General features: G+C 39.3%; 1 protein-coding gene and 1 long non-coding RNA gene across 3 annotated transcripts in view; both read left to right on the forward strand.

The window, feature by feature from the left end:
• On the forward strand, positions 1 to 10,953 carry LOC140586442 (uncharacterized). Of its 2 annotated transcripts, none has more exons than XR_011988232.1 (5): positions 1 to 103; positions 646 to 741; positions 1,493 to 1,582; positions 3,025 to 3,096; positions 10,615 to 10,953. It is a non-coding gene; the product is annotated as an uncharacterized lncRNA (long non-coding RNA). The 2 variants fall into 2 exon arrangements; XR_011988233.1 differs by lacking the exon at positions 1 to 103 and adding an exon at positions 131 to 531.
• The window catches only part of LOC111859304 (uncharacterized), a 17,495-nt gene continuing 938 nt past the window's right edge, over positions 10,954 to 27,510 (forward strand). Inside the window, exons 1-14 of the mRNA XM_072708281.1 lie at positions 10,954 to 11,115; positions 11,497 to 11,598; positions 12,024 to 12,116; positions 12,707 to 12,787; positions 13,471 to 13,557; positions 17,222 to 17,314; positions 18,345 to 18,431; positions 18,680 to 18,772; positions 18,958 to 19,053; positions 21,024 to 21,042; positions 22,349 to 22,394; positions 22,682 to 22,847; positions 23,000 to 23,112; positions 27,265 to 27,318. Coding sequence (XP_072564382.1) covers positions 10,965 to 11,115; positions 11,497 to 11,598; positions 12,024 to 12,116; positions 12,707 to 12,787; positions 13,471 to 13,557; positions 17,222 to 17,314; positions 18,345 to 18,431; positions 18,680 to 18,772; positions 18,958 to 19,053; positions 21,024 to 21,042; positions 22,349 to 22,394; positions 22,682 to 22,847; positions 23,000 to 23,112; positions 27,265 to 27,318 — 1,281 coding nt within the window. The 5' untranslated portion in view covers positions 10,954 to 10,964. The remainder of the gene's footprint in view (positions 11,116 to 11,496; positions 11,599 to 12,023; positions 12,117 to 12,706; positions 12,788 to 13,470; positions 13,558 to 17,221; positions 17,315 to 18,344; positions 18,432 to 18,679; positions 18,773 to 18,957; positions 19,054 to 21,023; positions 21,043 to 22,348; positions 22,395 to 22,681; positions 22,848 to 22,999; positions 23,113 to 27,264; positions 27,319 to 27,510) is intronic.

Genomic DNA, 27,510 nt, shown 5'->3' on the forward strand with positions numbered 1-27,510 from the left:
GGTTATTCATCCCTGCATTGGCTGATTCTGGGGCTCTGCATCACTGTCACACCTGCAGTCCTACTTACTGGTGCTTTATCTGTCGGGCATTATATAAGAAAAAGTAAGTTATTTTGAAACATTCAGTTTTAATCTAACCATTACAAAGCACTGGTCAAACCTATGTTGAATTTCTGTGAATTATCTGCTCATCCAATTCTAGTTATTTTGATGACATCAGAAGATCCATGTTTGTAACCACTTATCCTGTAGAGGGCATCTCAGCAGACATGGGGCATCAGGCAGGACTGTATCTACACAGGGTGCCTGTCCATTACAGGGCCTAACTGTGATGTAATTAACATACTTTGATCCTGTGTCTCTGGTAACAAACACATATGTGTGAATATAAATCATTTCAGAAAGTTTTATTACTATAAACCCCTGCAAACTAAAACAATGAACCAAAGCTGATGTCCTCATTGAAATTCTACTAAAATAATGCAGGAGCTGCATCTGGTGAGACTGACAGTCTGTACTGGGTGTCTGTAGGTGAGCATGCAGCAGAATGACCATCTGAAGACGGATATACATCATCAAACTTTGCATGAACCAACTAATACCAAAGAGTTTGTGGTTAAATTTGGCTCTACTTTCTGTCTATAGGTAAAAGCAAACAGGCTCTGTTGAGTCACTGGTCACATGTCACAGTTCCACCAATCATGGTTTCCTCAGCATTCATCCTGTGGGGTGTAACTGAAGGTGAGCCCATTGATTATGGTTTATATGTCCTTGTATTTTGATTGATTTAAAGAATGCTTTAAAGCATTTTGATTTAAATTATTTCTGTGAATTATGTGTTTATGATTTAAACATGCTTTATGGACAACAGAGCAACAGTAGTAAATTAAAGGGATTTATGAAGTTTACTTGGCTGAAGATCCAAGAGAGATCAAGAATTTAATTAGTAAATGTTTGTATTTGTGAATAACAACAAGTTATCTAAACTAGTTACTAGGATAACAAAATGAGACGAGATTTAGTTAGGGTCCATTGATGGAGTTAATAATATTGTAAAGAGTTCCTTTAATTGCTTTGTTTTGATTTGTCTTTAAGATTGATCTTTAAATCCTTTAACATTTCATGTAACTCGTAATATTTTGGTATACATACCATCAGAGTTAATAATGAGGATTATTTATATTGCCAATGTAAATATTTGGTGTGGGTTTGTGCAATTGCTACTTATATAGAATCAGTATCTGCATTTCTTGAAAGAATAAAGAGCAATAAACACACTTGATCAAATAAACATAAAATTTACATCAGCAAGGACGCCACCTGGTGATTAATTATAGAATTTCATATGTAAGCAGTCAGTCATGTCACCATTAGTGCAATATCCACTGGGAAGTTCAGCAAAGAAAGTTGTTACAGGAAAACTGGGATCCAGTCTGCAGAGCTGCATATAAATACTGCCCTGAATGTTATCTGGTGTTTCTGATGTTCTCAGGATCCACAGAAGAAGCTGCTATTTGTACTGTCATCAGTCTGCTGAATATCTTGGTTTTGTTTAATATGAATCCATATGGATTATATCCAGGTATGTTTACTTATTTTCATATGCTTCATTCTGTCTGCAATATACACTGAAAAGAAAGTGACAGTTTGAAAAAAAAAATTTAATGTATTAAAAAAATATTACCTATTACAATACATTTATTTATAATAGATTTTTCTTGAGATGTTTCCATATGATTGCTGGTTCCCCTGGTAACAGTGCACTGTTATATATGTTTGTTTTTGACAGTATGAGAATAATACCAAGGGTCCTTATTGTGATTGTGATTTATCAGACCCCTCAACCACTATATTTGGCAATATATTTATGCAAGATAAATAAGGGAGAATGTATTTTAATATGAAATTGGTGCAAGTAAACTTTTTAAACTTGTTTTTTTACTTTCATAAACCTGTTTAGGATAGGTCAGTATTATGTGGTACTTTAAAAAAAAAAAAAAAAAAAAAACTTTAATTTCGAACAATATGAAACAATTGCCGCAGATAAAATTTGATCCATCAATTTTTCATAACATTTTATTTTTATTTACCGTTTACTTTTGATGGTTTTAAATATTCAACACTGAATTGATATTGTTATTTAAATTAAATTTGAATACAGTAAAGGGACATTGGTGAAATAAAAGGATGAACCAAATAGAGAGAGAAGCACAGGGTGAGCAAATCCTCAATGTGTACAGAGTTACAGACACAAAGCGAGAGAGAAGCACAGGGTGAGCAAATCCTCAATGTGCACAGAGTTACAGACACAAAGCGAGAGAGAAGCACAGGGTGAGCAAATCCTCAATGTGCACAGAGTTACAGACACAAAAGCGAGAGAGAAGCACAGGGTGAGCAAATCCTCAATGTGCACAGAGTTACAGACACAAAGGGAGAGAGAAGCACAGGGTGAGCAAATCCTCAATGTGTACAGAGTTACAGACACAAAGCGAGAGAGAAGCACAGGGTGAGCAAATCCTCAATGTGCACAGAGTTACAGACACAAAGTGAGAGAGAAGCGCAGGGTGAGCAAATACTCAATGTGCACAGAGTTACAGACACAAAGCGAGAGAGAAGCGCAGGGTGAGCAAATCCTCAATGTGCACAGAGTTACAGACACAAAGCGAGAGAAAAGCGCAGGGTGAGCAAATCCTCAATGTGCACAGAGTTACAGACACAAAGCGAGAGAGAAGCGCAGGTTGAGCAAATCCTCAATGTGTACAGAGTTACAAACACAAAGTGAGAGAGAGAACAGAAAAACCATGCAGCTCCTTTTAAACTATCCACACCTCCTCAGCTGTGGATAATTAACGTAATGAAACCTGCACTGGTCACCACTGCAAGGCCAGGTGGGGGCTGGGGGGCATGACACAGTTTAAATTTTTCCCAATAATTAGGGGTCACTGAGGTGACCTGTGATGGCTATGAGCAGAAGCTGATACTCATATATCTTGTGTTTTATGATAAAAATAACTATTTTTACAGGGCTACAATTGAGAATTATATATCTGGCTCGGACAATAGGAAGCACCATCATCATCATGGCTGTATGCACAGGTAAGTTTATCATTAATGGATATGAAACATCAGCAGTAAATCCGGAGAAAGTAGCAGTTCCTGGAAAAATATTAAACACACTGCACTGTAAAAAGTGAATTGTTGAACCAACTTAAAGAAATTGCTGGTAACAGAAATGAATTAAGAATATCCAGATTAAGTTAACCAATAATATTTATGTGACTGCTTTAAGTCAGATGTACTTAAACTATTTTGATTGCTTTCAAATGAACAGTCTGCATTGCTGAAACTTAACTTTTTAAAAAGTATATTTAAAGTTTCAAGTTTTCCTTAAGTTTTTTAAAAAAAAGTACAAAATGTGCCAAACCAGCTTTGGTACATCTTTGGTACTTTGGGGTGGGACTTGACACACTTTCTTTGTCAACTGGTTATGCAAATTGCCTGCCTCTGAAACACTATAGAAATGCCACCCTGAAAACGGTTGTGCACTCAGAAAACAATGATAAACAACGTAAAAAAAAAATAATGAATGAGATCTGACCGGAAGAACAGATACAAAAAAAAGATCAGGATGGCATGACAAGAAATTTAAAAAGTACAGTAGAACCTTGGAACTTGAACACCTCTTAATCCGACCAACTCGGACATCAAATGGGTCTAACCAATTTTTTTGACTTGTACCTTGACCGAAATCTTGGAACTTGACCGATCCTGCTAAAACAGGTCCAGATGCATTCAACTCTACCAATTCGTACCTCAAGAAAAATCTAACCTCAACTCGACCGAAAACGAAACACGAAAAAACAAACCAGAGCTGCTAAAACTTGTATGGAATTGAGACGCGTCTCTAATGGGCTGAAACATAGACAAAAGGACCTACTGGGATGCTGATGCCTATGAATCTCTCTCAGTCTCGCAGTACCTCTCGACTGAGTTCGACGTGCAAGAGCTGTGTTCCTATATTCGGTGTACATAACTTTCTTATCTTTCTTGGTGCACACAAAGGGTGCAAGCAGGGGGAAATATCCAAAAGAGGCTAAAAGAGGTCCATACGTAAACACTGTTATGCTTCCAAAACATAGCACAAAGACAAATAAATTCTTTAGTTCACAAAAAAGTATATATTTTTGACCCAGGGGAGCAATACATCAGTGTGTCATTCCTGTGAACCTTAAAGTCTGCCATACAAATTTTGAGCTGGTCAGGCTGCATGATAATTTTTTGAAGCACTTCACATATGAAACAAGGAGGCTTTTGGATAAGTTAGATGACATTCCATTAAATGATGCCAGCAGGGATCAGACTGCATGGATTGAGATCATAGATTGTGATTGGACAAATCTGATAGTTGGATGCAACAAAAGAATTGTATGTTTATTTTTCATTGTTCAAAAGTGGTTATTACAATTGTGTCACGGATCCGGACGGCTCGGGAACGCGAACGAGGCATGGTGCAGGCACAGAAAGGATGGACGACCCACTTGCGGCTCAAAGAACAAAAACGGGGTTTATTTAACTGAACTAAAAAAAAACACAAGGGAGGGCTAGCAAAAACAAAGGACCACGAGGGGTCAAAACTAAAGGGGATTAAACAAGACTAAATAACACATCAAACACTGAAACTATCAAAATCATCAAACACCACAACAACACACAATCACAATCAACGAACCACTAGAGAACAGAACAGAAGCAGGGACTTAAATACAGAAACCAAACTGGGTAATAAGACTAACACAGGACAGGTGAGACTAATTAACAGACCAGGACAACAGGGCACAGGTGAAACTAATAAACTCAAAGGAACAAAACAGGGAAACTAAGAACTAACCAGGGAAACAGAAACCAACACTAATTATAAACAGGTAAAGACACAAGCAGGGGCACAAGGAACAAAACCAAAAATCCTATACAAAATCACAAAATACAAATGACTAGACAAACTCAACTGAAACACTAGGGAGCAAAATAAAACAGGAGGTGGGATTCAAACAGAGGACAGAAGGTACAAAGACAACCGGACGCTCAACACATTGAGCCACATGACCAGACAGATAACAGAGGAGAACAAAGACTAACATAAAGAACGGGATGACCAGCAACACCTGCTGGTCAAACGGGGAAGGGACACAGAAGGACCACAGCAGGGGCTGACCCTGACAAATTGTGAAAATGTCCCTGCCACACAATTACTATAAATGACGTATATATAATCAGTTTGACATTTTTGGAATGTGTCCTTTTGACAAGATGTGTTGATGTGCAAATTGCTGTTGAAACTTACAAGATTTCCTTAATATGGTCATCCTGTCCCAGGAAGCTACTCGGGGCCTTCAGGACATTCTCGCTCTTAAGATTAATGTCCTCAGCCTGGCTGGACAACAATCTTGATTAGTATTATTTTTCCAAATCTGTGAGACATGTATCCTTAACTCTTCCCTGCAATGCCTGCAGCTAGTGGCTCCATCACAACTGCTGGAGACAACTGGATGTTACAATATTCTATATTCTAGCCAGTGTGTACTGTATGTGCACAGAGTCTGTTACCTGTGCTTCTCATGATTTTCTTTATTCTCCCCTCTGTCTTGTTTACTTGTTTCTGCTTGACCACCACGCCTGGATGTACCAATCTCCTTCCAAGGCTAAGCTTTAGTTAACTTACTCTATCTGACCCTTTGGTACTGTGCTAATAATATGCACCTAAAATAGTAGACAATAAACAAAAGAATTTTGTCCTGGTGCTGAAGCATGTGTTGAGACAGGAGTCCCGTCCACAAAAGCTAGATAGATAGCTTTCTGACCAGCAAAAGTATCTGGAACAGTGAAACATTGGTAGATTATACACGGGGTGACAAAAATATAATTAAGTTTCAACGTTTACCAGGGAGATTAATCTAAGGCCGAGTTATTTTAAAACTTGCTGACATTAGCTAGTATAAATTAATTGTTCACACTCATTTTTACTAAATAGTAAAAAAAAAATAATTTCAAGTAAACAAAACAATTTCAAAACAATTTGAAGTCCATCATTCTACAGTAAGAAAGATTATTCACAACTGTAAAGAATTCAAGACAGTTGACATCAACAGGGGATGGTCCAGCAATTTCACCCCAAGGTCAGACCATGCAATACTCAGAGAAATTGCAAAAAACCCTAGAGTTACATTTTAGACTCTACAGGGGGGTATTCCAGAAAGCTTGGTTAACTTACCATTTGGTAAATCATAAACTCTGGGTTGATATACCCCAAACCCGCATACCATGAGTATGTCGGTTCCAAAACACCTGAGAAGTTCAATCAACCTCCTATTGGTTACCCAGAGTTAATGCGCGTGCACCGTGCACACAAAGACGTTTTCAATTGATCGCCGATTTCACGAGTCAAAATGGAAAATCAAAGTGAAAAAAAGAGAGCAGCATACTTCACAGAGGCGGAGTTGGAAGTTTTAATGCACGCATATGAGGAATTCAAGCCAATAATAATGAAACAAAGCAATACGGCTGCATCGGCTAAAGAAAGAGTTGGCTTGGCAAAAAATAACGGACAGAGTAAATGCGTGTGTATTAAATTGCAAATTTGACATCGCCTCCCCTTTTATTATAATGCAAAATAATTAAACACGTACCCCTTCCGCATCCTTTTGACTGTTAAATCACTATGAAAGCATTTACTTTTCCTGCCATTCATTTCTTTAGGTTAAAATAACAATGTGTATCGACTAGGAATATATGGTTTCTTATTTAATAAGGTGTAATCCTTCTGGAGACAGAAGAACTTTGAGCCAAGTCAAAATGAAACACAAAAACATTCTGCAAAAAGGTAATTGATTACACGATCACTGAACTATTTATTAAACACGATTTAGTATATTCTTTCTGTCATGTAGCTAATAGAAAAAAGGCTGAAGCCCGTCTAACTGGCGGGGGCCCACCACCACCTCCCCTCACCCCATCTGAGGGCAACCAGTGGTAACCAGCATTGTACTGTCCTTTAATGATTACATATAGGCTAGTTAGTGGAAAAAAGTAATGAGTTTGATGATTTTAACAAGGCAAAAAATTAAGGATACAAAATCAAGTTACTGTACCTGCACATTGATACTATGAATAGATTTCCTCCGCTATCTCGCTGTACTTGTATAGTGACAATAAAGACATCTATCTATCTATTAACATAGTCTCCCTCATTTATTGAAGGAGCTTTAATAGAAATGTAGGTGCCATCAATGCACCCAATTATGAATGAATGAATGAATGAATGCCTTTTATTATCACTATACATGTATTACATGTATTCCAAATTACATTTGGAAACCCTGAAATAGAAAGTCATATATGGAAGTATCAAGTGTGTGTGTGTGCAGGATGAATACATGTATAGATAAATAGTATGACTACATATTAAATATGCATCATAGATTTTACTACAAAGGACAAACCTACCACTCTGTGGAATTCCTCTTTAATAACACGCAGAGCTTTATGGACAGGGAACTGTACAAACGTGTGTAAGAAGCGTTAAGTACCAGACATACTGTGCGAACGGCTCTACACACAGTTGCCTTTCCCACATGCTCTGCGTCGCCCATATTGTACAAAAAATGCCCTGACGCAAAAAACCAAAGTGCTATGTACAGAATGTTTTCTGTGCTAAGCGCAGACCCGCAGTTTGGGTTTGTGACATTTGCAATATGCGGTTTCAAGAGATGTTAAGTAAATTAACGATTCTTTCGAAAACTGATAACGCTTTTTCAAATAATCATTAGGAAATGAAAAGACATCAATACGTGGTCTTATAACTCTCTCCCGGCAAAAAAAAACTTTGTATAATTTGTGTCTCCATGTCCACAGGATCGTCATCAAAAGGGCACGCCATACTCAGTAACCTTCTGCAACAAACTGACCCTGGAACATAACCTACTCAGTAGCAGGTTATCTTCAGAGAGTAAGCTGCTATGGTTACGTACATACCCAGAAAGTTAACCTCCGTTTTTGGAACCGAAAGATGAGGTTATCCACTAACTTACCCTTAAACTTACCCGGGTATGTCACATAACCTGCTTTCTGGAATACCCCCCTGGGGAAACAGACTTGAACGCGGATTTAAATACAGGACATGACATGAGAATTAATGTGAGACAGCTAGTATGCTGGGAATTCACACGAGGGTAACAAGGTGGGCGTGGCACACATGAAGACTGGACGTGCAGGTCATGACAGCTTATTTGGAAAGGTTGCCAAGAGAAAGCCTCTTCTCTCAAAAAAGAACATGGCAGCATAGATTTGGTTTGCATATGAACACACCACAAGATTTCAGGAACAATCTCCTTTGGATGGACGATACCAAAGTGGGGAGGTTTGGTTATAATGCACAGCTCCACATTTGGCAAAACCGAATATAAGCACAAACACCTAATTCCAACAGTCAAGCACAGTGTTGGAGGGGTGAAGATTTGAGCTTGTTTTGCAGCCACAGGACTTGGACACCTTAGGGGCACTGAGGTGATCATGAACTCCTCCGTATACCAAAGTATTATAGAGTGAAATGTGAGGCCATCTGACTGACAGCTAAAGCTTAGTTGAAGTTCGGTCATGCAACAGGTGTTACGTGCCGCTGCAAGTGCTGCACCGCCCACAGCAAGTCTCGTCTCCATTCGGCCTTTGCTCCGCCTCACCGACCAGACCCCACCCACGACTTTCCCGATGCACCGTCCATCACTTCCGGCTCCTCTACCTGAAAAGCCGACAACAAGAGACTTCGAGAGCTCTGCTCATTACCTCTATGTTATCGGTTTGCGTTATTGGTTTTGATTATCGTGTATGACAGTTTTGGTTATTGGTTTTCTGATTCTCGCCTTGCCCCTCTCTGTGCTGTTTGCTTTTCTGGTTTCGATTTCCTGCCTGGTTACTGTTTACTCTTTTGCTCGCCCCCTCGGACACTGTAATTTCGGAATGTGTATTTGTTGCGTATGTGTGTGGATTGGAGTTGTTTATGCGTGTTGGTTTATTCTTTGTTTGGTTAGGGAGTTAGGCGCAGAGATTGTTTTTTTGTTTCCTCTTTGTTTTGCCTTTAGATTTAGATTAGATTTGGGATGCGTTCGGTAGATGTTTTTGTTTGTTGTTTTGGCCCTGGTCACTCCCGAAGCCTTGTTGCATCGGGTGGTTTGTAAAGTGTCCGTGTGGTGTGAATAAAATATAAAAAAATACAAAAACAATACCCCTTTGTTCACTAGTGTTCCCTTTCTCCGTTCCCTGTTTGTCTCGTTCTCCCCTTACCCTTTCCCTTTCCTTTCTGTCGGGCTCCAACCCTAGACTGGAGCTCGTAACACAGGACAATGATCCCAAGCACACTAGCAAATCTGCAACAGAATGACTGAAAAAGACAAGAATCAAGGTGTTGCAATGGCCTAGTCAAAGTCCAGACCTCAACCCAATTGTGGCAAGGCCTTAAGAGAGCTGTGCATAAACGAATACCCACAAACCTCAATGAACTGAAGCAACATTGTAAAGAAGAGTGCATGGGCCAAAATGATGTGAGAGACTGATAGTCATACAGAAAATGATTACTTCAAGTTATTGCTACTAAAGGTGATTCTACAAGCTATTGAATCATGGGGTGTGCTTGTTTTTTCACACATGGCTTCTCTATTTTGGCTTAATTTTTGTTAAAGAACATGGTAAAATCTGTTTTTTGTTGTGTTATGCCCGAGGTTATATTGAAATAATTTTAGAACCTTATAAGGACCAGATGATTTTTTATTATGCCCTGATACGAAAAACCATAGAACTGAAAGAGGATGTACTTTCTTTTTCACTTGATTGTACATCAGCAGTGGAGTTACAACTAGTGTGTTCCATTCAGTTCAATAAAATTTTATTTATATAGCGCTTTTAACAACAGTCATTGTCACAAAGCACTTTACATATAACTGGCCCGAACCCCACCAAGCAAGCCTGAGGTGACAGTGGCAAGGAAAAACTCCCTCTAGCAGGAAGAAACCTTGAGAGGAACCTAGACTCGGACGGAGAACCCATCCTCCTCTGGGGGGAAAAACTCTGAGCCAGAACCAAATCAAAGGCATTGATGGAAGGAAGGAGGATGAAGTGAGGGAAGAAACTGCCTTTATCGTAGCAGAGTGGCATTTGTTCCTGCTTATGGTCACTCTGTAGCTGTGTGGAAGTATGATTTGGGCCTGCATTAGGATAGTGTCCCTCCAGCAGCCTTGCTGCCTTTATTTTGTCTGAGTGGTATTTGTTCCTGCTTATGGTCACTCTGTAGCTGTGTGGAAGTATGATTTGGGGCCTGCATTAGGATAGAGTCCTTCCAGCAGCCTTGCTGCCTTTATTTTGGCTGAGTGGCATTTGTTCCTGCTTATGGTCGCTCTGTAGCTGTGTGGAAGTATGATTTGGGGCCTGCATTAGGATAGAGTCCCTCCAGCAGCCTTGTTACCTTTTCATAACCCATTTTAAACAGGAGCACTGAGCCCATCTGTTTATGTCCTGTGTGTCTGACATGAATCCCAAGAAGACTGACTATCTGTTCTTACCACATTTCAGCTCCTGTCATTGAGTTTTTGACAAGATATTCTACAACCACTGCTGGCAAAGTAACACTAGGAGTCTTTGTAGGTGCATTTATACTTATGATGATCTTTATGGCTTCTATGCAATGTAAGTACATTGACAAGTCTGAAATAATGTAGTACATTTATACATCATTGGGCAAATGGGATTTCAGGAATACTGGACCATAATTTAGCTATAGAAGCCTTTCTTTTTTACATTATAGAGATTTACTACAACCTTAAAACCTGAAAACTGATTTCATGTATTCTTAAATCTCTAATGTGTACATTTATAGGATGTTTGACCCTTGTTACCTGTGATGTTCCTGACATGTTCCTGACATGAACGTCATGCTGACTAACCCTGTTCTTATCAATTCAGTTATATTCTTTCGGTATATCTATTCTTTATCCTGGAGAGAGACTCAAGGAAAATTGAAGAAAACACAATGGGTCATATCTGTATTTCTAATAATCATGGTTTTAGTCACAAGTAAGTTTTCAGGTTTATAAGTGTATTTATTTTAAATTTTGTTTTGGGATTTCTGAACCAGGATTGTGTGTAGAGGTTTGTGTTTTCTACACAGTAATGTATGAAACACAAAACTTAACCATTTTGCTTTACATGAATTAAAAACACAATCCATCATTATATATATATTATGGTATAATGTCCCACTGAACCATCTTTATCTTTGCATAAACAATGTTAATCTGCTTTGTAACCTGGGGTGTACTTTTAGTACCTCAGTGTCCAGCAAGGGATTCAAACCCAGAACCCCCAGGTGACAGGGCTGTGCTCTTTTAATCACAGGATCGCTGAGTGTGTCTGTCATGAATTTTACAATGACTCAGTATTCTTACCTCATTTCAGTTGGTGTTGGTGTGTTTCTTGCAAAACATTTCTCTGGAAGAGCAGAAACTAGAGAGTTTTTAACCATCTTTACAGTTCCGATGATTGCAATTTTAATTCCATGTAAGTATATTAATTAATATAGTTTTAATGTACTTTTTGGTTTTAGTTGTGTTTACTTTGGCCATTGCTGTATCATAAGTAGTGGGTGAGAACTGAGTACAGAGCTGTTTCTTTTCATATTATAAGGAATTAAATGCCAAATGGTGTGAAGCTTGACCATTTTTTTAATATCTATTTTTTCATTACCGGTGTATCAATATTATGGGATGCATTATAAAATGTCCCACCCAAACAGATTTAACACAACATATTTTAATCTGCCTCTTAACCCGGGATATTCTTTGAGTACCAAAATGTGATTCAAACCCACATCCACCAGGTGACAGTGCTGTGCAGGGTTTTAAACACAGGACCACTGAGCACATCATTGTTCTTATGTGTTTGGAGCAAATTTCATGGCTAATGATGTTTTTCTCTTATTTCAGTTGTTGGGTTGGTAATTTTACTAATTCTTTACCTAAGGAGCCCTGCAGAAATAAAAGAGAGAGTATTTTTGAGAATCTTTGGTTTGTTCCGCAGTAAGTATATTCTCTAGGTACTACATATATTTTGTTGTTGACATCCCAGTTATTTCAGGAACCCTGGACCTGAATTAGTTATACAGGTATTTCTTTGTACACTGTACTACATCAAACAAACATCTGAACCCTGATCATTTTCCTGACATCCCATTATCTTCTGTCAGCTTATCCAATGGGGAGGCTCAGAGCCCCTCCCAGGAAGCACAGGCAGGGGGATCCCAGCCCATCACAGGGATTTTCATAACATGGATTCTTGTTTTATTGGTTTTGATTTGAAAGGAAATTTTATCCTAATGAATACTGTGGATGATTCCCCTTTAAAACAGCCTGACATATATATAAAGACACAAAAAATTAAATTCTTTAAATATATATATTTTGTTTAATGACACCATAGTCATTTTGAATGCTTAGCAGGTTGTTTTTGAATCCATGGCTATTAAAAATTTACCCATTGAATCAGCAGGATGGTTTTACTGAAGTGATGCATGTCCAGCAGGCAGATTTTCTTTGGACTTGAGCCATTCAATTCTGATTAGCCCAGGAGCTCTGTGCTGTGTCTAATCTGGTCTGTTTTACACTTACAGGTTTAAACGTGATGTTTAATATGCAGATCCTTACTTTTTATATCCAGCTTATTGCCTGGATGCAAGTCACATTTTTACTAGGTGAGATTTCTTGTAATTCAGGTTTTGTGATTCTTTGAGTAAATATATTTAATTCTCTAAATTCTTACTATTCTGTAAACATTTCCAGTTGGTAAAAACATAAAATTATGTGGGATATATGTACACTTCAATTTCTGAACCACCAAAATACACAATGTATTTTAAAATAAAAATACACAATGAGGTGAAAAAATTAATAATAAAAAGAAAACCATTAAGTAACTGTGTTTATCTGAGGATTTCTTCCCTGCAGTTTATGTATGTTACCCTTGCAGAGGATGGGAATTGATCCCTGATTGGTCCCAACCCCTTATATCTGACTTCTGTGTGGGTCCTGGGCAGCAGGGGGTGGATGGATAATAAATGCCAGTATTCACAGTGGAATAGGGTGTCTGACAGTGTTTCCTTTATTGTTACTAGACTATGTAACTGTGAAGGTCATATGACTAGGACTGTATACATTGTACTTTTATAAAGAGCAGAAGCACAGAAAACATGTGGGGTGTTAAAAATTTGTAAAACTTTTGTTTCTAACATGTGAAACTCTGAAATTTACAATATTTAAGTTTATTTTCATATATCAGCTACAGAGAGACCATTTCATATATCAGCTATAATTGAATGTGTCAATGTTGAATCAGGGTGGAGAATAATGTATAGTAACATTTGCTTTCTGATTTCAGGATATTTCGTCCCAATTGTCGTAGCTTCTTTGGGAATGTGTGCATGCTTTATTGCTAAAATATTTCTACACTCATTCAGACATTTCTGTAAGTATTTGGTATTGACCTGCAATAATGCAATAATTCTGCGCAATCACTAAAAATGATCCGAATTCAGTGCAAATCTTTATGTTCCCCTCAGTCTGATGCTTGTCTGCTTGTCTACCTACAGTATAACTGGCTTTCAGTGCAGATTTATAATATCTTGTTAATTATATGATTTTATCATTTTGGGTTCTCAAGTGTTTTTATGAATATTTAGTTCTTCTTTTAGGATTCAGTTTAAGTGAAAGCATTGTCCAGTTTTTATGCTGAGTATTTGCTTGGCATTTTGATTGGTCTACATTTAAAAGACAGACTGTTTGAAGTATATGTGTATGAGCGCCCCCTGATGGTTAAACACCTTCCCATCAACCTCTGTGGATCCTGAGATAGACTCTGAGTCACTTTGAATATTGAATATGGATTAATGTAAAATTTACGGAGAGAAACTCCCTGTACATCACTGATAAACTGATGTAAAAATAGATGAACATTTAAATCTATGAACTGATCGCTTCTGCTGTGTGCATGAGAAAGCGTTAGGGTACATGAGATCTGCTCTGTGTGTGAGGAAGCGTTAGGGTACATGAGATCTGCTCTGTGTGTGAGGAAGGGTTAGGGTACATGAGCTCTGCTCTGTGTGTGAGGAAGGCTTCACCTTCCTGGTATAAAAGGAGCTAAAATCGTATGTAATTAGTATTTGTAACTGGTATAAAAGAGCTAAAAATGTAATTAGGTATCAATGCATGCAGACTAAGCTCAGCCAGTGGCTTATTTAAAGGTAGTTAGACAGGTGATACAGGTTTTGTAGAGTTAGTCAGCCAAAATACAACCTTAGCATTTGTGTACAGAATACAGTCTGACTATCCAATCTTGCACTTAACTGAACCATAAATTGCCTTTTAAAAGATGCGATGTCACCATTTTTGGTCTCTGCTGGTGATGATCTGAAGAATCTTTGGTGGTTTAGTGATATCTGACTGAAATGCAATCATATACATGAATCACAAGGGCTAATGTATCTGTGAATATGGTTTGAATTTAAATGTATGAGTCAATCAGCATGCAGGACCAGAGCTAGAAAATCAAGCCTGTTCAGGTATACTAACCTTTCAGAATAAGTGGTAACAATTTACTTGAGAGGGTACAAAAACTTAGTTATAACTTAGTTACCTCAGAAGTACAAACCATGAACACATACATGAGACGAGGGCAGCATGTGACTCAGCGGGCTAAGCCTCTGTGCCTGTGATCGGGGGGTTGCCGGTTTGAGCCCTGCCTTGACAGAATAGTCACATCTGTGAGTCTTTGAGCAAAGTCCTTAACCCCCAGCTCCATGGGCGCTGCTGCAGGTGGCTGCCCTTCACTGCCAAACTTGCTGTCACCTACATATGTGTCTGTGTGTCATGGAGAGCAAGATGGGGTAGGCAAAATGAGAATTAAATTAATAAAATGTCATTATTATTTTATTTTTATTAATAAAAGATGCATCATGATTCATTAATGATGAACAATCATTGTTATTCCTGACTTGTTCCTTCAGCAGTCCCTTCAGTAGTTCACAAAGGTTTACAGAATTAACTGATATAGTAAAAAAAAAAAAGTGCCTGATAAAAGATATTTAATGATGAACAAACATGAAATCAGTATGTAACTAAGACGTAGTTTGTGGTTAATTAATATGAAAGTAATAGGATTATACTACATTATTCATGCCCCCTCAAGTAAAGTGTTACCAAAAAAGTTTTAACCACGGGAATATTAATAAAATAATAAAATACAACCAAGAGAGTATTAGTCCATTTAGAAAAAAATTCTTAAGTCTTGTTTACCAATTTTTACTGAATAGTTTAGGTAAGACATGTAGGAGGGTGGAGAAAATAATGCAAAAACTGATTTGGGTCCCAGAGGAACCAATCAGCAGTGGATATGTGAGTTTGCAAAGCACAGTGAGGCAAGTAACAGAGTCACAAAGGGGCCAAATAGCCAGTGCTTCAGTCACGAAAACAGCAAATCAAGCAAACAATGTTTCTCCCACTGGCAACAGCGTCACTTACACTTTGTTGTGACAGTGGCCCCTCGTGTATCACAAGCTGCAGCGAGTGCGCAAAACAGCCCAAGCTAGCAACCCCCAAATCATCTATTGCTTTTTTCATATTACTCGTGTTGTCTCGTACAATTGTGTGTGCTTTGTTTAGTGGGATTTTCCACTGAACGTTACTCTCGCACCTCTCAAAACTTAGTTTTTACAAAGATTGGAAATCACTGCACTACTAGTTGTTGTTAAAAGAGTAAAATACCATCACCCTCTTATGTGCTGTTTTTATGCTTCTCCTGCTGTAAATGGGACGTGCATGACATAACAGCAGGCAGAAGTCACTGAACTCATACCCACTAAGTAGCAAAAAACCAGAGTGGCAGCGTTAGCGTTCAGCCTGAAGGCCGCAAAAAACGCATCTTAAATGGAAAAGAGCTGTTGTGTGATTGATTGTACAATTGATAAATTTAACATTACAGTAAATAGGAACAATCTTTTTCAAGACAGCCAAAAACTACATAAGTAAGTATTGGATGTGGATAAGTCACATATGGCTGATACCTGATCCATCACATATAGGTCTGGATCACTGACGATACTGATCCGAATATCAGATCGATGCATCTCTAATAAGAACTGTAAATCATGACCCTCACAAAGCTGGGATTTATGGCAGGGCTGCCATTCAGAAAGCGCTTCTATCCAAGGCCAGTGAACAAAGACACATAACCTGGTGTAAGGAGCACAGAACATGGACCCCTGAACAATGGGAAAGAGCAAAATGGTTTGATGAGTCATCATGTGTCACCCTTTCCCTACATCTGGAGGGGGTTACATCAGCCCACAGTGCCTGTTGGTGTGGGCAGCCATCTTGTGGGAGTCATTAGGTCTGATAATAATAATAATTGATACTTTATTGATCCCCATGGGGAAATTGTTTTTACGCCTCCCTCAACTCGCTCTTTGTAGAGCAAGCTGTCCGCGAAGGGCAGCCACCTGTAGCAGCGCCCAGGGAGCTGGGTGTTAAGGGTCTTGCTCAAGGACCCGCAGACGTGCTGAGGCTGGGCTTGAACCAGCGACCTTGTGATTACAAGCACACAGGCTTAGCCCACTGAGCCACACGCTGTTTTTGCTACTTAGAGGGTATGAGTTCAGTGACTTCTGCCTGCAGTTATGTCATGCACATCCCATTTACAGCAGGAGAAGCATAAAAACAGCACATAAGAGGGTGATGGTATTTTACTCTTTTAACAACAACTAGTAGTGCAGTGATTTCCAATCTTTGTAAAATGATGCTCTGCAAGGAACATGAGGGCTTTTTTCAAGAGCAGCTGCTCCCTGTGGCTCTGAGCTGGGGGCTTTTCTTTCTGAATGGCCCAGTATCCCACTGCACACAGGTCAGAGGGTGTCCAAGGAGGATCAGAGCTGTTATGGAGCCATAGGGGGGGAGCTGCTGCTTATTAGGGCCTTAGTATTGATATACTGATATTTCCATTATTTTGACCACCTCCTCTAAGATCCTGACTTAAGAATGTTTTAGCAAAAAATTAAGGAAGGGAAAATATTTAATAAAGGCCTGTCTTATGCTATGTGTATTTAATCTGTTGTTTTTCACATTTTGATGTTTTTTAGATCTGGCTCAGAAAATCCTTTTGGGGATTTTCTTCATTCTTCACCTAATATTCAGTTTCCTGTATCTAAGTCTGATTCTAGAAAATGACAAAGGTAAGAAAAACCAGTAACACTTTAGTTTAAGGTCTGCTCCTTAACCATTAATAAACTCACTAATCAAATAAAAAGATTCACTTATAGAAATGTATGATGGTGCCATCCCATGTCAAAACATATCGAGTTTCTCACTCCCTACTCTGTGGGTGCAAAGTAACAAAATGGTTTTGCTAGTTTCATACCAGCACATTGCTCATTTTCACGCAATGCAAGTGATCTTGCACCCACTTTACACTCGCTGGAGAGGTTATTTAAATGAGCCATGTCCGGGCACATTGTCGGCACGTTGCTATTTTAAGACAGGGAAATGACATTGCGCTTTTGACCAACAAAACCACATCTAAAATCAGTGGGGAACTGTTAAATGGTATTTAAGCGACACGTTTTAGAAACATGCGGGTGTTATACTCTCAAGGTGCACTAATGGTTTTTGGTTATTTTATTGTATTGCATTTATTTATTTTATTTTTTATGTGTTTTTTTATGTGACAAAATCATGTTTCTCTGTCTGGCAATCCAATGGGCAAGTCTGGGTTTGGATGTTGCCAGGAGAAGGGTACATGCCTGACTGCATTGTGCCAAGTGTAAAGTTTGGTGGAGGGGGGATTATGGTGTGGGGTTGTTTTTCAGGGGTTGGGCTTGGCCCCGTAGTTTCAGTGAGAGGAATCTTAATGCTGCTCCTTGTTTTATATTTGCAAGTGAATTACTAGCTGTTTTGTAAATACCAGGAGCAAGATATGATTGCAGTGCATTTCTAAATTTGTTTGTGAATGAATCTTTCTATCCATTAATATATTACCAAATGATTAGTAACAGTATATTAATGGTTAAGGAGCAGACAATAACAAAATGTTCTTTGAAGTCCTGCCTTATGTCAAGTTGTAAAAAACACCTCTGATTTAAACGATGATGCTGTTTTATTATGAATTTTGTTCTATTTATGCTTGTACATGTATTTACTGATGATACAGGAGCAGCAGGTTGTTCACATCATTAATAACCTCTGTTGTTGTTCTTCTGACCGCAGGACGACCTGCGAAGATGTGCGAGTTTCTGTTCATCTACATTCTGACTGTCACAAACAATGTTCGCTCGTGTCGGACTGAGTACCTTGGTATAAATGAGGATTTTTGTACACTTTTTTGAAGCTTAATCTTTGAAATCTGTGTCTCAGAAATGCTCTTGTGCAATCAAAGATTTTAAATGTAATGTTTGATATATCAGTTACACTTCTAAATTTTGACATTTTAAAATTGAATAAAATGAGCATTAAAATGTTTAAATAATGAAAAAACTAATTATATAACTATGGCTATTTGAATGTATATATGTAGCTGTATGACTAAAGCTTTTCTCTTTCAGCCAAACCCCGTAAATATGTATATTTCTCTGGGGCTTTTGGTCTCCCTCTGGTGAATTCAGTTGCCCTGGCTGTAGCATTAAAATTCAAAGCAGGTAAATATACTAGAACTTTGAGATGTTTCTCCTACAATTTTACTTTTACTTTGTAAACTTCACAATACAGCTAAATTATACAAACCCTTTAGGAAATATATGGATTACTGTGGTTTAATATCTGTCACTTACTGCTCAGTTACTGACCTCAGTTCTCAGTGATTTTTGTGATGATGTCATTTCAGACACAGGAAAACCACCACTGGATCTACGGCTGATTGTCCTGATTTCTGGGTCTGTCTTCCTCTTTAGCTGGCTTGTTATACAGATGTATGCAAACTGTAAGTATAACAGAGATATGATGCATAACTTTCCATAAAGACTGAATATGTGTATTGGGACTTTTCCAACATGTTGGCGGCTTTCCAGTCATAGTTTCTCACCATGTCTCAGTCAGAGAGACTGAAGTGAGTAAGGCAGTAACCCAATATAAAGGAAACAACACTAAAAGGAAACTGAGTAATGACACAATATTCTAATTACAATTACTAAGTAATTGTCCCTAAAAATATTTCAATATAAAATATTTAATACTTTTAGTAACATTTTATCTGACCTATATGTCCACCATTTAGTCTAGTTAAATATAATTTGTAACCACGTCATGTTATTTATGCATCACATTGTGCCACTCAGGACGTAACATTTCATAACAATCCATGTATTATTTGTTCTTTGAATTTTCCATTTGAAAACCAAATTGGAAAAACAAAAAATCAGCGGCGTTTTTGGCTTTTCTGTTTTAATGTCAGAACAGGAAAAAGGAAAAACAGGGAAAGAAAAAATTAAGCTTCATAGTTTATTTGTTCTGAATTAAAACCAAACGGGAAAACTGTAAAATTGTTATTTATTTATTTATTTTGGTAAACATGGTAAATTCAGGGGATGCTGGACAATATAACATATAAGACATTATTTTAATATTCTATTATAACATACACTGCTTGGCCAAAAAAAAAGTTGCACAGTTTAATATTTTGTTGGACTGCCTTTAATGTTGATTGTGGTGCACATTTATTAATGCATTGTTTCCATGTTCTTATGCAGCATCTCAACATTTTTGCATTAATTTCTTGTCAAAGTCTTGTATTAATGACAGCTCAGTTGAGCCACTCCATAAAGTCTTCGTCAGCACATCTCAAAGACTTTCAATGGGGTTAAGGTCAAAACTCTGTGTTGCCCAGTTCACGTGTGAAAATGATTCCTTGCACTCCCTAAACCACTCTTTGACAGTTTGAGCCCTATGAATCTTGGTGTTATCATCCCAGAATTATGCCTTTAGGTAAGAAAAAACCCATTGATGGGATAACCTGGCCATTCAGTAGATTCAGGTGTTCAGCTGACTTCACATTATCGCTGCATAACATTGCTAAGCTGTAATAAAGATGCTATGATTGGCTTTTAAGTACCTCCTGATTGAAATTCAAGCGGTGACTATTTTTTGGTCAGGCAGTTTATACAGTGCCAGCCAAAAGTTTGGAAACACTTATCCAGAGAAAAGTTTATTTGTACCATTCTCTACGTTTTAGTGTAACTGTACTAACGTTTTAGTGTAACGATAAGACATCAAAACTATACAAGAACATAACCCTGTTAAGTAAATAACAGAGCTGGTTACCAGCATGGCCAGCAACAAAGCGTGCTGGGCATATCAGCATATGATGTGTTTTGGTGCCGGCAGACCAGCATCATTAATGAGATATTGCTGGTGGACATGCATTATGATGGTCAGAAAAACATAACATGCAGCCTGTTTTTTATTTTCCTGTTTTTCCTTTTTCCTTTTCTAATTTTAAAACAGAAAAACCAAAAAATGCTGTTGCTTTTTTTTGTTTTCCCAATTTGGTTTTGAATCAGAAAATCCAAAGAACAAGCGATACACAGATTCATAACACTGCAGCTTTCTTATTCTTCCTTTATGATGCTGTTTCAGTGGTGTAGGACTGTAATGGCCTTCTGGCCAGTAGGGGGCACTGACACTGTAATGAGGAGCTCTGACTATTACAAAGGAAGGGAGATGATATAAACATCCTCAGTGATACAGCACATGTGTCTATGTAATGCAGAAACCTTTCACTGACAGTAATCATTATTATGTAATTATAACTATGCAAGTAATCATTATTATGTAATTATAAATATGCAGGTAATCATTATTAGATACTGTTACATTACCAACCACATTCATGTTTTACTATTTTGAGCTCCTAAACAGTTAATTACATCACCGTTTATCTTATTTTGTTCACAGATTTGGCAAGAAAAGTAATGTGAGTAGACATTTTAATGTAGAATGACAATAAAACTGATTATTTTTATAAATAAGATCTATCCAACCATGATGGTGAGCCTGGCACCTGTCACAGGGCATAAGGGGACACCCTGGGCAGTGTGCCAGTCCATCACAGGGCAAACACATTCACATATGATGGGACATTTAGAGATGTTGGTTGGCCTAACCTCATGTTTTGGGACTGGAAGGAAACCAGAGTATCTGGGGAAACATGGGGAGAGCATGTACACTACACAGAGACCAAGCCGGGAGGTGTGAGGTGCCAGTGTTACCCACTGAGTCACCACGTAAACTACACAGAGCCCAAGCCGGGGGACGTGAGGTGCCAGTGTTACCCACTGAGTCACCACGTAAACTACACAGAGCCCAAGCCGGGAGGTGTGAGGTGCCAGTGTTACCCACTGAGTCACCACGCAAACTACACAGAGCCCAAGCCGGGAGGTGTGAGGTGCCAGTGTTACCCACTGAGTCACCACGTAAACTACACAGAGCCCAAGCCGGGAGGTGTGAGGTGCCAGTGTTACCCACTGAGTCACCACGTAAACTACACAGAGCCCAAGCCGGGAGGTGTGAGGTGCCAGTGTTACCCACTGAGTCACCACGTAAACTACACAGAGCCCAAGCCGGGAGGTGTGAGGTGCCAGTGTTACCCACTGAGTCACCACGTAAACTACACAGAGCCCAAGCCGGGGGGTGTGAGGTGCCAGTGTTACCCACTGAGTCACCACGCAATTGCTCAAACGATGTTGGAGCATTTTTGCAAGGAAGAGTGGACAAGTATTGGCAAGTCAAGATGTGGATATCTATAGATGTATTTATATAATATTCATATGTTTGTTCGCATAAGGGAAATAGAATAAGCAGTAATACAGTACATGAAATATGTTTATGAGGATAACACAAGAAATTAAGATTATTTAGAGAAAACATACAGACGTAACATATCTAGATATTCATACTGACAAATTTTAAACACTTAAGACATAAAACAGACAAATACTAAAACAGATTCTTCTCTCTTTGAGGTATCGTGTGTGCATGGGTGTGTGTGTGTGTGTGTGTGTACATAGTTGATTGTCGTCGACTGTTTACCTGTTCTGCTCATGGGATGTTTTCATCATAACGTTAATTTTGAGAAGGTACTGTAGCGCCCGGCAGACCGAGGTATCGTGAGAGCAAAGACAAGGAGACTTGCTTGCTGGGGAAAATGCAGCCCTTAAAAAAACTATAACAGGTACCAACAGGTCTGGTGACAGGTCTGAACTGTATTATCTTTTCCTTAGAATAAAAGAAGCATTCACCCAGATCAAAGATCCTGAGCCAGACCAGGTAGGTGCCCAAGATACATCTCCCCTTCTGGCTGCTGTCCTGGGACCTGTTTCTCTACATCAGTCTGACCATCTTCCCTCAAATTATTATACATAATTGTGTCTGTAGCAAATCTGTGGTCCTTGTGCTCTTCCTCCTTCCCTGTAAGTATGGAGTCTGAGGTAGAGGAAGAGCCCTTATTATGACTCCAGCACACAGGAACATGTCAGTACATTCTCCCCTGCTGATGAGATTGTTGTTCTGTAACCCCACCCCCACCATTGGGCCCTTTGCATGACCCTATGAAGCCCGAGCTGATCCAAGAACGGCTGTTGCTCCTGCGACACACTGACGAGTGCCAGTGGGAGAAGCAGGCCTACCGGGCATTGTGGCGGTGCACCAGACCCCACTGCCACACCATGAGGAAGGTCCTGAAGCACATGACCCTCTGCCAGGCCGGCATGACCTGCCAGGGTGAGTGCAGGACCACACTTCTGTTACACTATTCTGGGTGGATTCAGGATGGAGGAGGATTAATGTACCTTTGGTCTCACATTCACCTTTGCTCCAGTGCCTGGTCTGTTTGTTTCATCTAACAGTCTGAACCCCTTTTTGTGGCCCTGCAGTGAAGCACTGCGCTTCCACCCGCCGGATCATCTCACACTCAGAGAACTGCACAGAGCATGACTGTCCCATTTGCCTGCCGCTGAAGAACGAGGGCTACAGATGGCACTATAATGTAAGTGCCCCCCCCCCACCCCTGTCATCAACTGGGGTTTGTCAGCCCTGCACATCTACTGTATATCTGGGCTTTGTAGATGCTTTTTATTTATCATCATTTGCCACGGGATCAAAAATACTCAGTGTACTTCACTGTGGCATATCCTATCAGGATGTGCTGTCAGTCAGAGTCAAGGAAGATAATTATTTACCACAAGAAGAAACATGGTTGGTGCCCCATCCTGGGTTGTTCCCTGCCTTGTGCCTAAAAACCTCCAGTATAGACTCCGGACCCCCTGTGACCCTGAATCAGAGTCCTGCACCGGGTCGGGTACCCGCGGGTACCCAACGGGTATCCGCAGATATTTGCTGAAACAGGCGAATTTTAATATTCTGGAATTTTACGGGCAGGTAATTCATTACACACAGGCGGGTAGCAGGTCAATCAAAACAGTATTGTAGCCTGCAAAAATAACATAAGCGAAAATATCTATGTATTAGACTATCATGTACAAATTCTCAACATCATGTGTTCAGTATGTCGGGGGTACCTTATGGTGCGTTCGATTATTTCTCTTCAAGTCGGAACTCGGATGAAAACGTCACGAAAAACGTCACTTCCTGTCAGAAACACACCTCTTTTATGACATTGATGTCGGACAAGATTTTGTTGTCCGAGTTGCCCCTGTGACGTAATTTCAACATGGCAGCTTACACACTCAACAGTAATTCTATTTTATAAATACCATATCATGACCGTAAACAGTATCCTATCATGCAATATCAGATTTTTACCAGACTTGTTAGTGTCTTTGGTTTGTTTGTAGTTTGTTTGCATCTCGAAAAAAGAATATCGTTATGAATGTGCTAAAATATTTTATAAAGCTTTTAATGGGGTTTGACTAGTTCGCGTTTCTTGTTTGTTTGTCTCTCGGAAAAAATAATCTTACTCCAAATCTGCTAAAATATAAAGCAACAACACACAGCAGCATGTTCATGGAGGCAGCCATGTTTGTTCCGAGATGTGGGTAGCTCGAACGGGAGATTGTCGGACGTGATGTCACTCAACTCGGAATTTCCGAGTTCCGAGAGAAAAACGAACGCACCATTAGATAACCGCCTCGACAAACATTCACATACACGTCTGAATCCTTGCTGAAGCGTGTCGTCGTGTTCTCTCTTTCATGCTCGTCACAGTATGGATAACTTAGATCTATCTGATTTGATTTTGTGTTAAACTGACTTTTTCGTTTCAATTCAAAATTCATGTAGGCCTAGCGCTTGTCACGTTGAGAGGTGCATAGAAAAAATAATTGTGTGTAATTTATCACGGGTACGGGCGGGTAACGGGCGGAATGTTAACGGGCCCAGGCGTGTGCAGATTTAACTTTGAAGTAATCACGGGTGCACGGGCGGGTGTGGTGCTGTACTGTGCGGGTGCGGGCGGGTGTGGTGCTGTACTGTGCGGGTGCGGGCGGGTGCAGGTCTCCAAAAGTAGACCCGTGCAGGACTCTGCCCTGAATAGGATCAACGGTTTCAGAAAATGGGTGGATGGATAAAACATACCAAGTGTACTTGTACTCATCCTAGTGACAATGTGCCAATACCTATAACCGATACCTTGTGAACATGTGTTGTTGACAACCACAATGAACGGGAACACAAAATGCATGCGGAGTGGAATTACTTCAAAATTACCCCCAAAAACCCAAAAAACAACTGCAAATTGTGCTCTGCTAAAAAATCAAAACTAAATAGGAAAACAAGGTCATATTAAGGCTGGGTGATGACTAAAAACAATATTTCAATTTAAAGATGATAATATTGCGTAATACATCACCCACGCCCCCCCTACCAACATACACACACACACACACACACACATGTAGGGTAAACATATCCTTATGGGGACCGCTCATTCATTTCAATGGGAAAAATGCTAATGCTAACTATGACAACCTTAACCCCTACCCTGCCCTAACCATAACCATAAGTAACCTAACAAAATACAAGAGTTTTTGCATTTTTAGTTTTTTCATAGCAGTCACTGATTTTTATAAAATAGAGTTTTCCCTTATGGGGACCAGGAAACTGGTCCCCATAAGGGAAAAAAACGGATATTTATCACGTTATGGGGACATTATGTCCCCATAAGGATAGGTAAACCCGCTCACACTTACACACACAAATACACACACACATACACATACACACACGTGGCATCAAGTGGGTCATTTACTTCTATCTATTTATCTATCTATTTATTTATTTTTGGCAGAAAGCAAAACCAGAAAGCATGAAAAACATGATGTATGGATACCCCACTAAACAACCAGCAGTGAAACTTTCCCAGCTGGGGAGTGGTGCTGATCATCATTCTTTTATATTTAGGGGAAATGACTGATTGGCGGGTCTGAGTTAATTATGATTTAGAAACATGTCATAGGCCATCTAAAATCTCTAAAGCAGAGGTTCACATTTCTTACACCATGTACCACCTCAGAAAGTATTACCGTCTCTGCCATTTACATACATTGATACCTTCTCCTACCATATGAGGAGTTAAAAGCCATGTATTTCATGGAGTTGACAATTATCATAATAAATACTTTATTCCAGGGATCAGTCTCGCTACATTTTGTAACTTTCTAAATTGCACAAATTAAATAGCAGTATCAGTGAGTACCAAAAAGCAAGCACTGGTACTCATACGCAGTCAGAAAAAAATGGTATTTATACATCCCTAGTTACTGTAGTGTAAGAGACGCCCAGAACAGCACCCTTTGTATGGTAAAAGCACTTTAAGACTGCTGTCGGATGTAAAAGCTTAAAGTCAAATGATGCTGGTAATCGCAGAGAATGGGGCTCTGGTCTCATGGGGGGTTGAATCCTTAGCTTTGTTATTGGCCAGTGGTCTCGGGACTCTCACATCCTCCTGCAGCAGACAATTTTTTATTTGGGAGACATTTTTTTATTTGACAGTTTAGCAGGTTCTCGTTTTGCCTGTGCAGTGCCACTGGGTAGGTTTCATAGACAGAACTCTTTCTCAGTGGACTCCTGTTCCTTGGCATGTGTAGGGGCTCTGATTTAAAGATAGGAGTTGGATCAGTTGCCTCGTGCACAGACAGGATATGTAGCATATGCGTGTGCATGCATGTCCACATTTACCCAGATTGCTCATTGTATTGCCCTAGATGGGGTATGCATATAGTTTTGGGAACAGTCCACCGCCCCTGCAGACATTTATTTAATTATTATGATAACTCAAAAAGTCTTTAATGGACCTTTTTTTTTTTTTCAAACTTTGCAGACACAATGTATCCAGACACATCTGGAACTGATCAAATTTTGAGACAACTTGCACCAAAATTGAAGCAACACTGCAGAAGATATCTGACATTATGAACTTGATAACTCTAAGGGCCCCATTTTCCACCATTGCACAGAGCAACGCAAAGTGGTTTTACTAGTTTCATACCAGATCATTGCTCATTTTCATGCGATGCACACATGTTGCTAAAATAGCAAATGATTTTGTACCCATTTTCCTTTCATAGGAGCGGTGTATTTTAAATGAGGCGTGGCTGGGCAAAATTGTCAGCGCATTGCTATTTTAAGGCAGCGAAATGACATTGTGCTTTTGACCAATGAAAACCACGTCTAAAGTCAGTGGCGCATTGTTAAATGGTATTTAATTGGGACCAACCAATTCAGCATAAAGAATCACAATCACAGAGTGCTCAACTGGTTGGTTGAAACAAAATCCCAGTCTTGACTTTTACTCTCTGGGCCTGAATTACCCAACTCTGCTCGTTGGACACAGGTTAAGCCCACGCGGGCCTCCCCAGGTCTGAGCTGTCGCCACACACAGCCTGTGCAGCAGGCACATCCTCTCTGTGGGGTGTTATATCTGTCAAAACCTGTCTAGAAGGAAGCTAATGTCTTACATTGTACATGCAGGAATGTTGTGAATATCTTGCAAGTTTAAGTGTTTGATAAGCACTTATGTAGATAGACGGCTGATTGGTCATAAGTTTATTTGGTTTCATCAAAACTAGCCATAAACTAAAAGGTAAATCCCACTTTATGGTCACTACATTACATTAGTTCCTTTCAATATGAAATTTATCGACATCTGCTCTCACTGTCTTTGGGGTCACATGGCAACCAGGAGATGGACGACTGGTCTGATTCATCTGATTCCTGTGTGTCAAACGCAGAGGAGGTAAGCAAAAGACTTCCTATAATCTAGGGTTCCTACAATCCACCCTGTGCCTTTCATCTTTAAACACTGACAGCTGTCAGTTTTAAATAGTGTTTCAGAAGGAAGTTAGCATCTTACAAGCTATCTCCATGCATAAGCATTGTGAATGTTTTAATGGTTTGGTTGTTGCAATTGGTTTAACACCTGCAAATA

This window comes from Paramormyrops kingsleyae, unplaced genomic scaffold (genome assembly GCF_048594095.1).
Source record: "Paramormyrops kingsleyae isolate MSU_618 unplaced genomic scaffold, PKINGS_0.4 ups62, whole genome shotgun sequence".
NCBI lineage: Eukaryota > Metazoa > Chordata > Actinopteri > Osteoglossiformes > Mormyridae > Paramormyrops > Paramormyrops kingsleyae.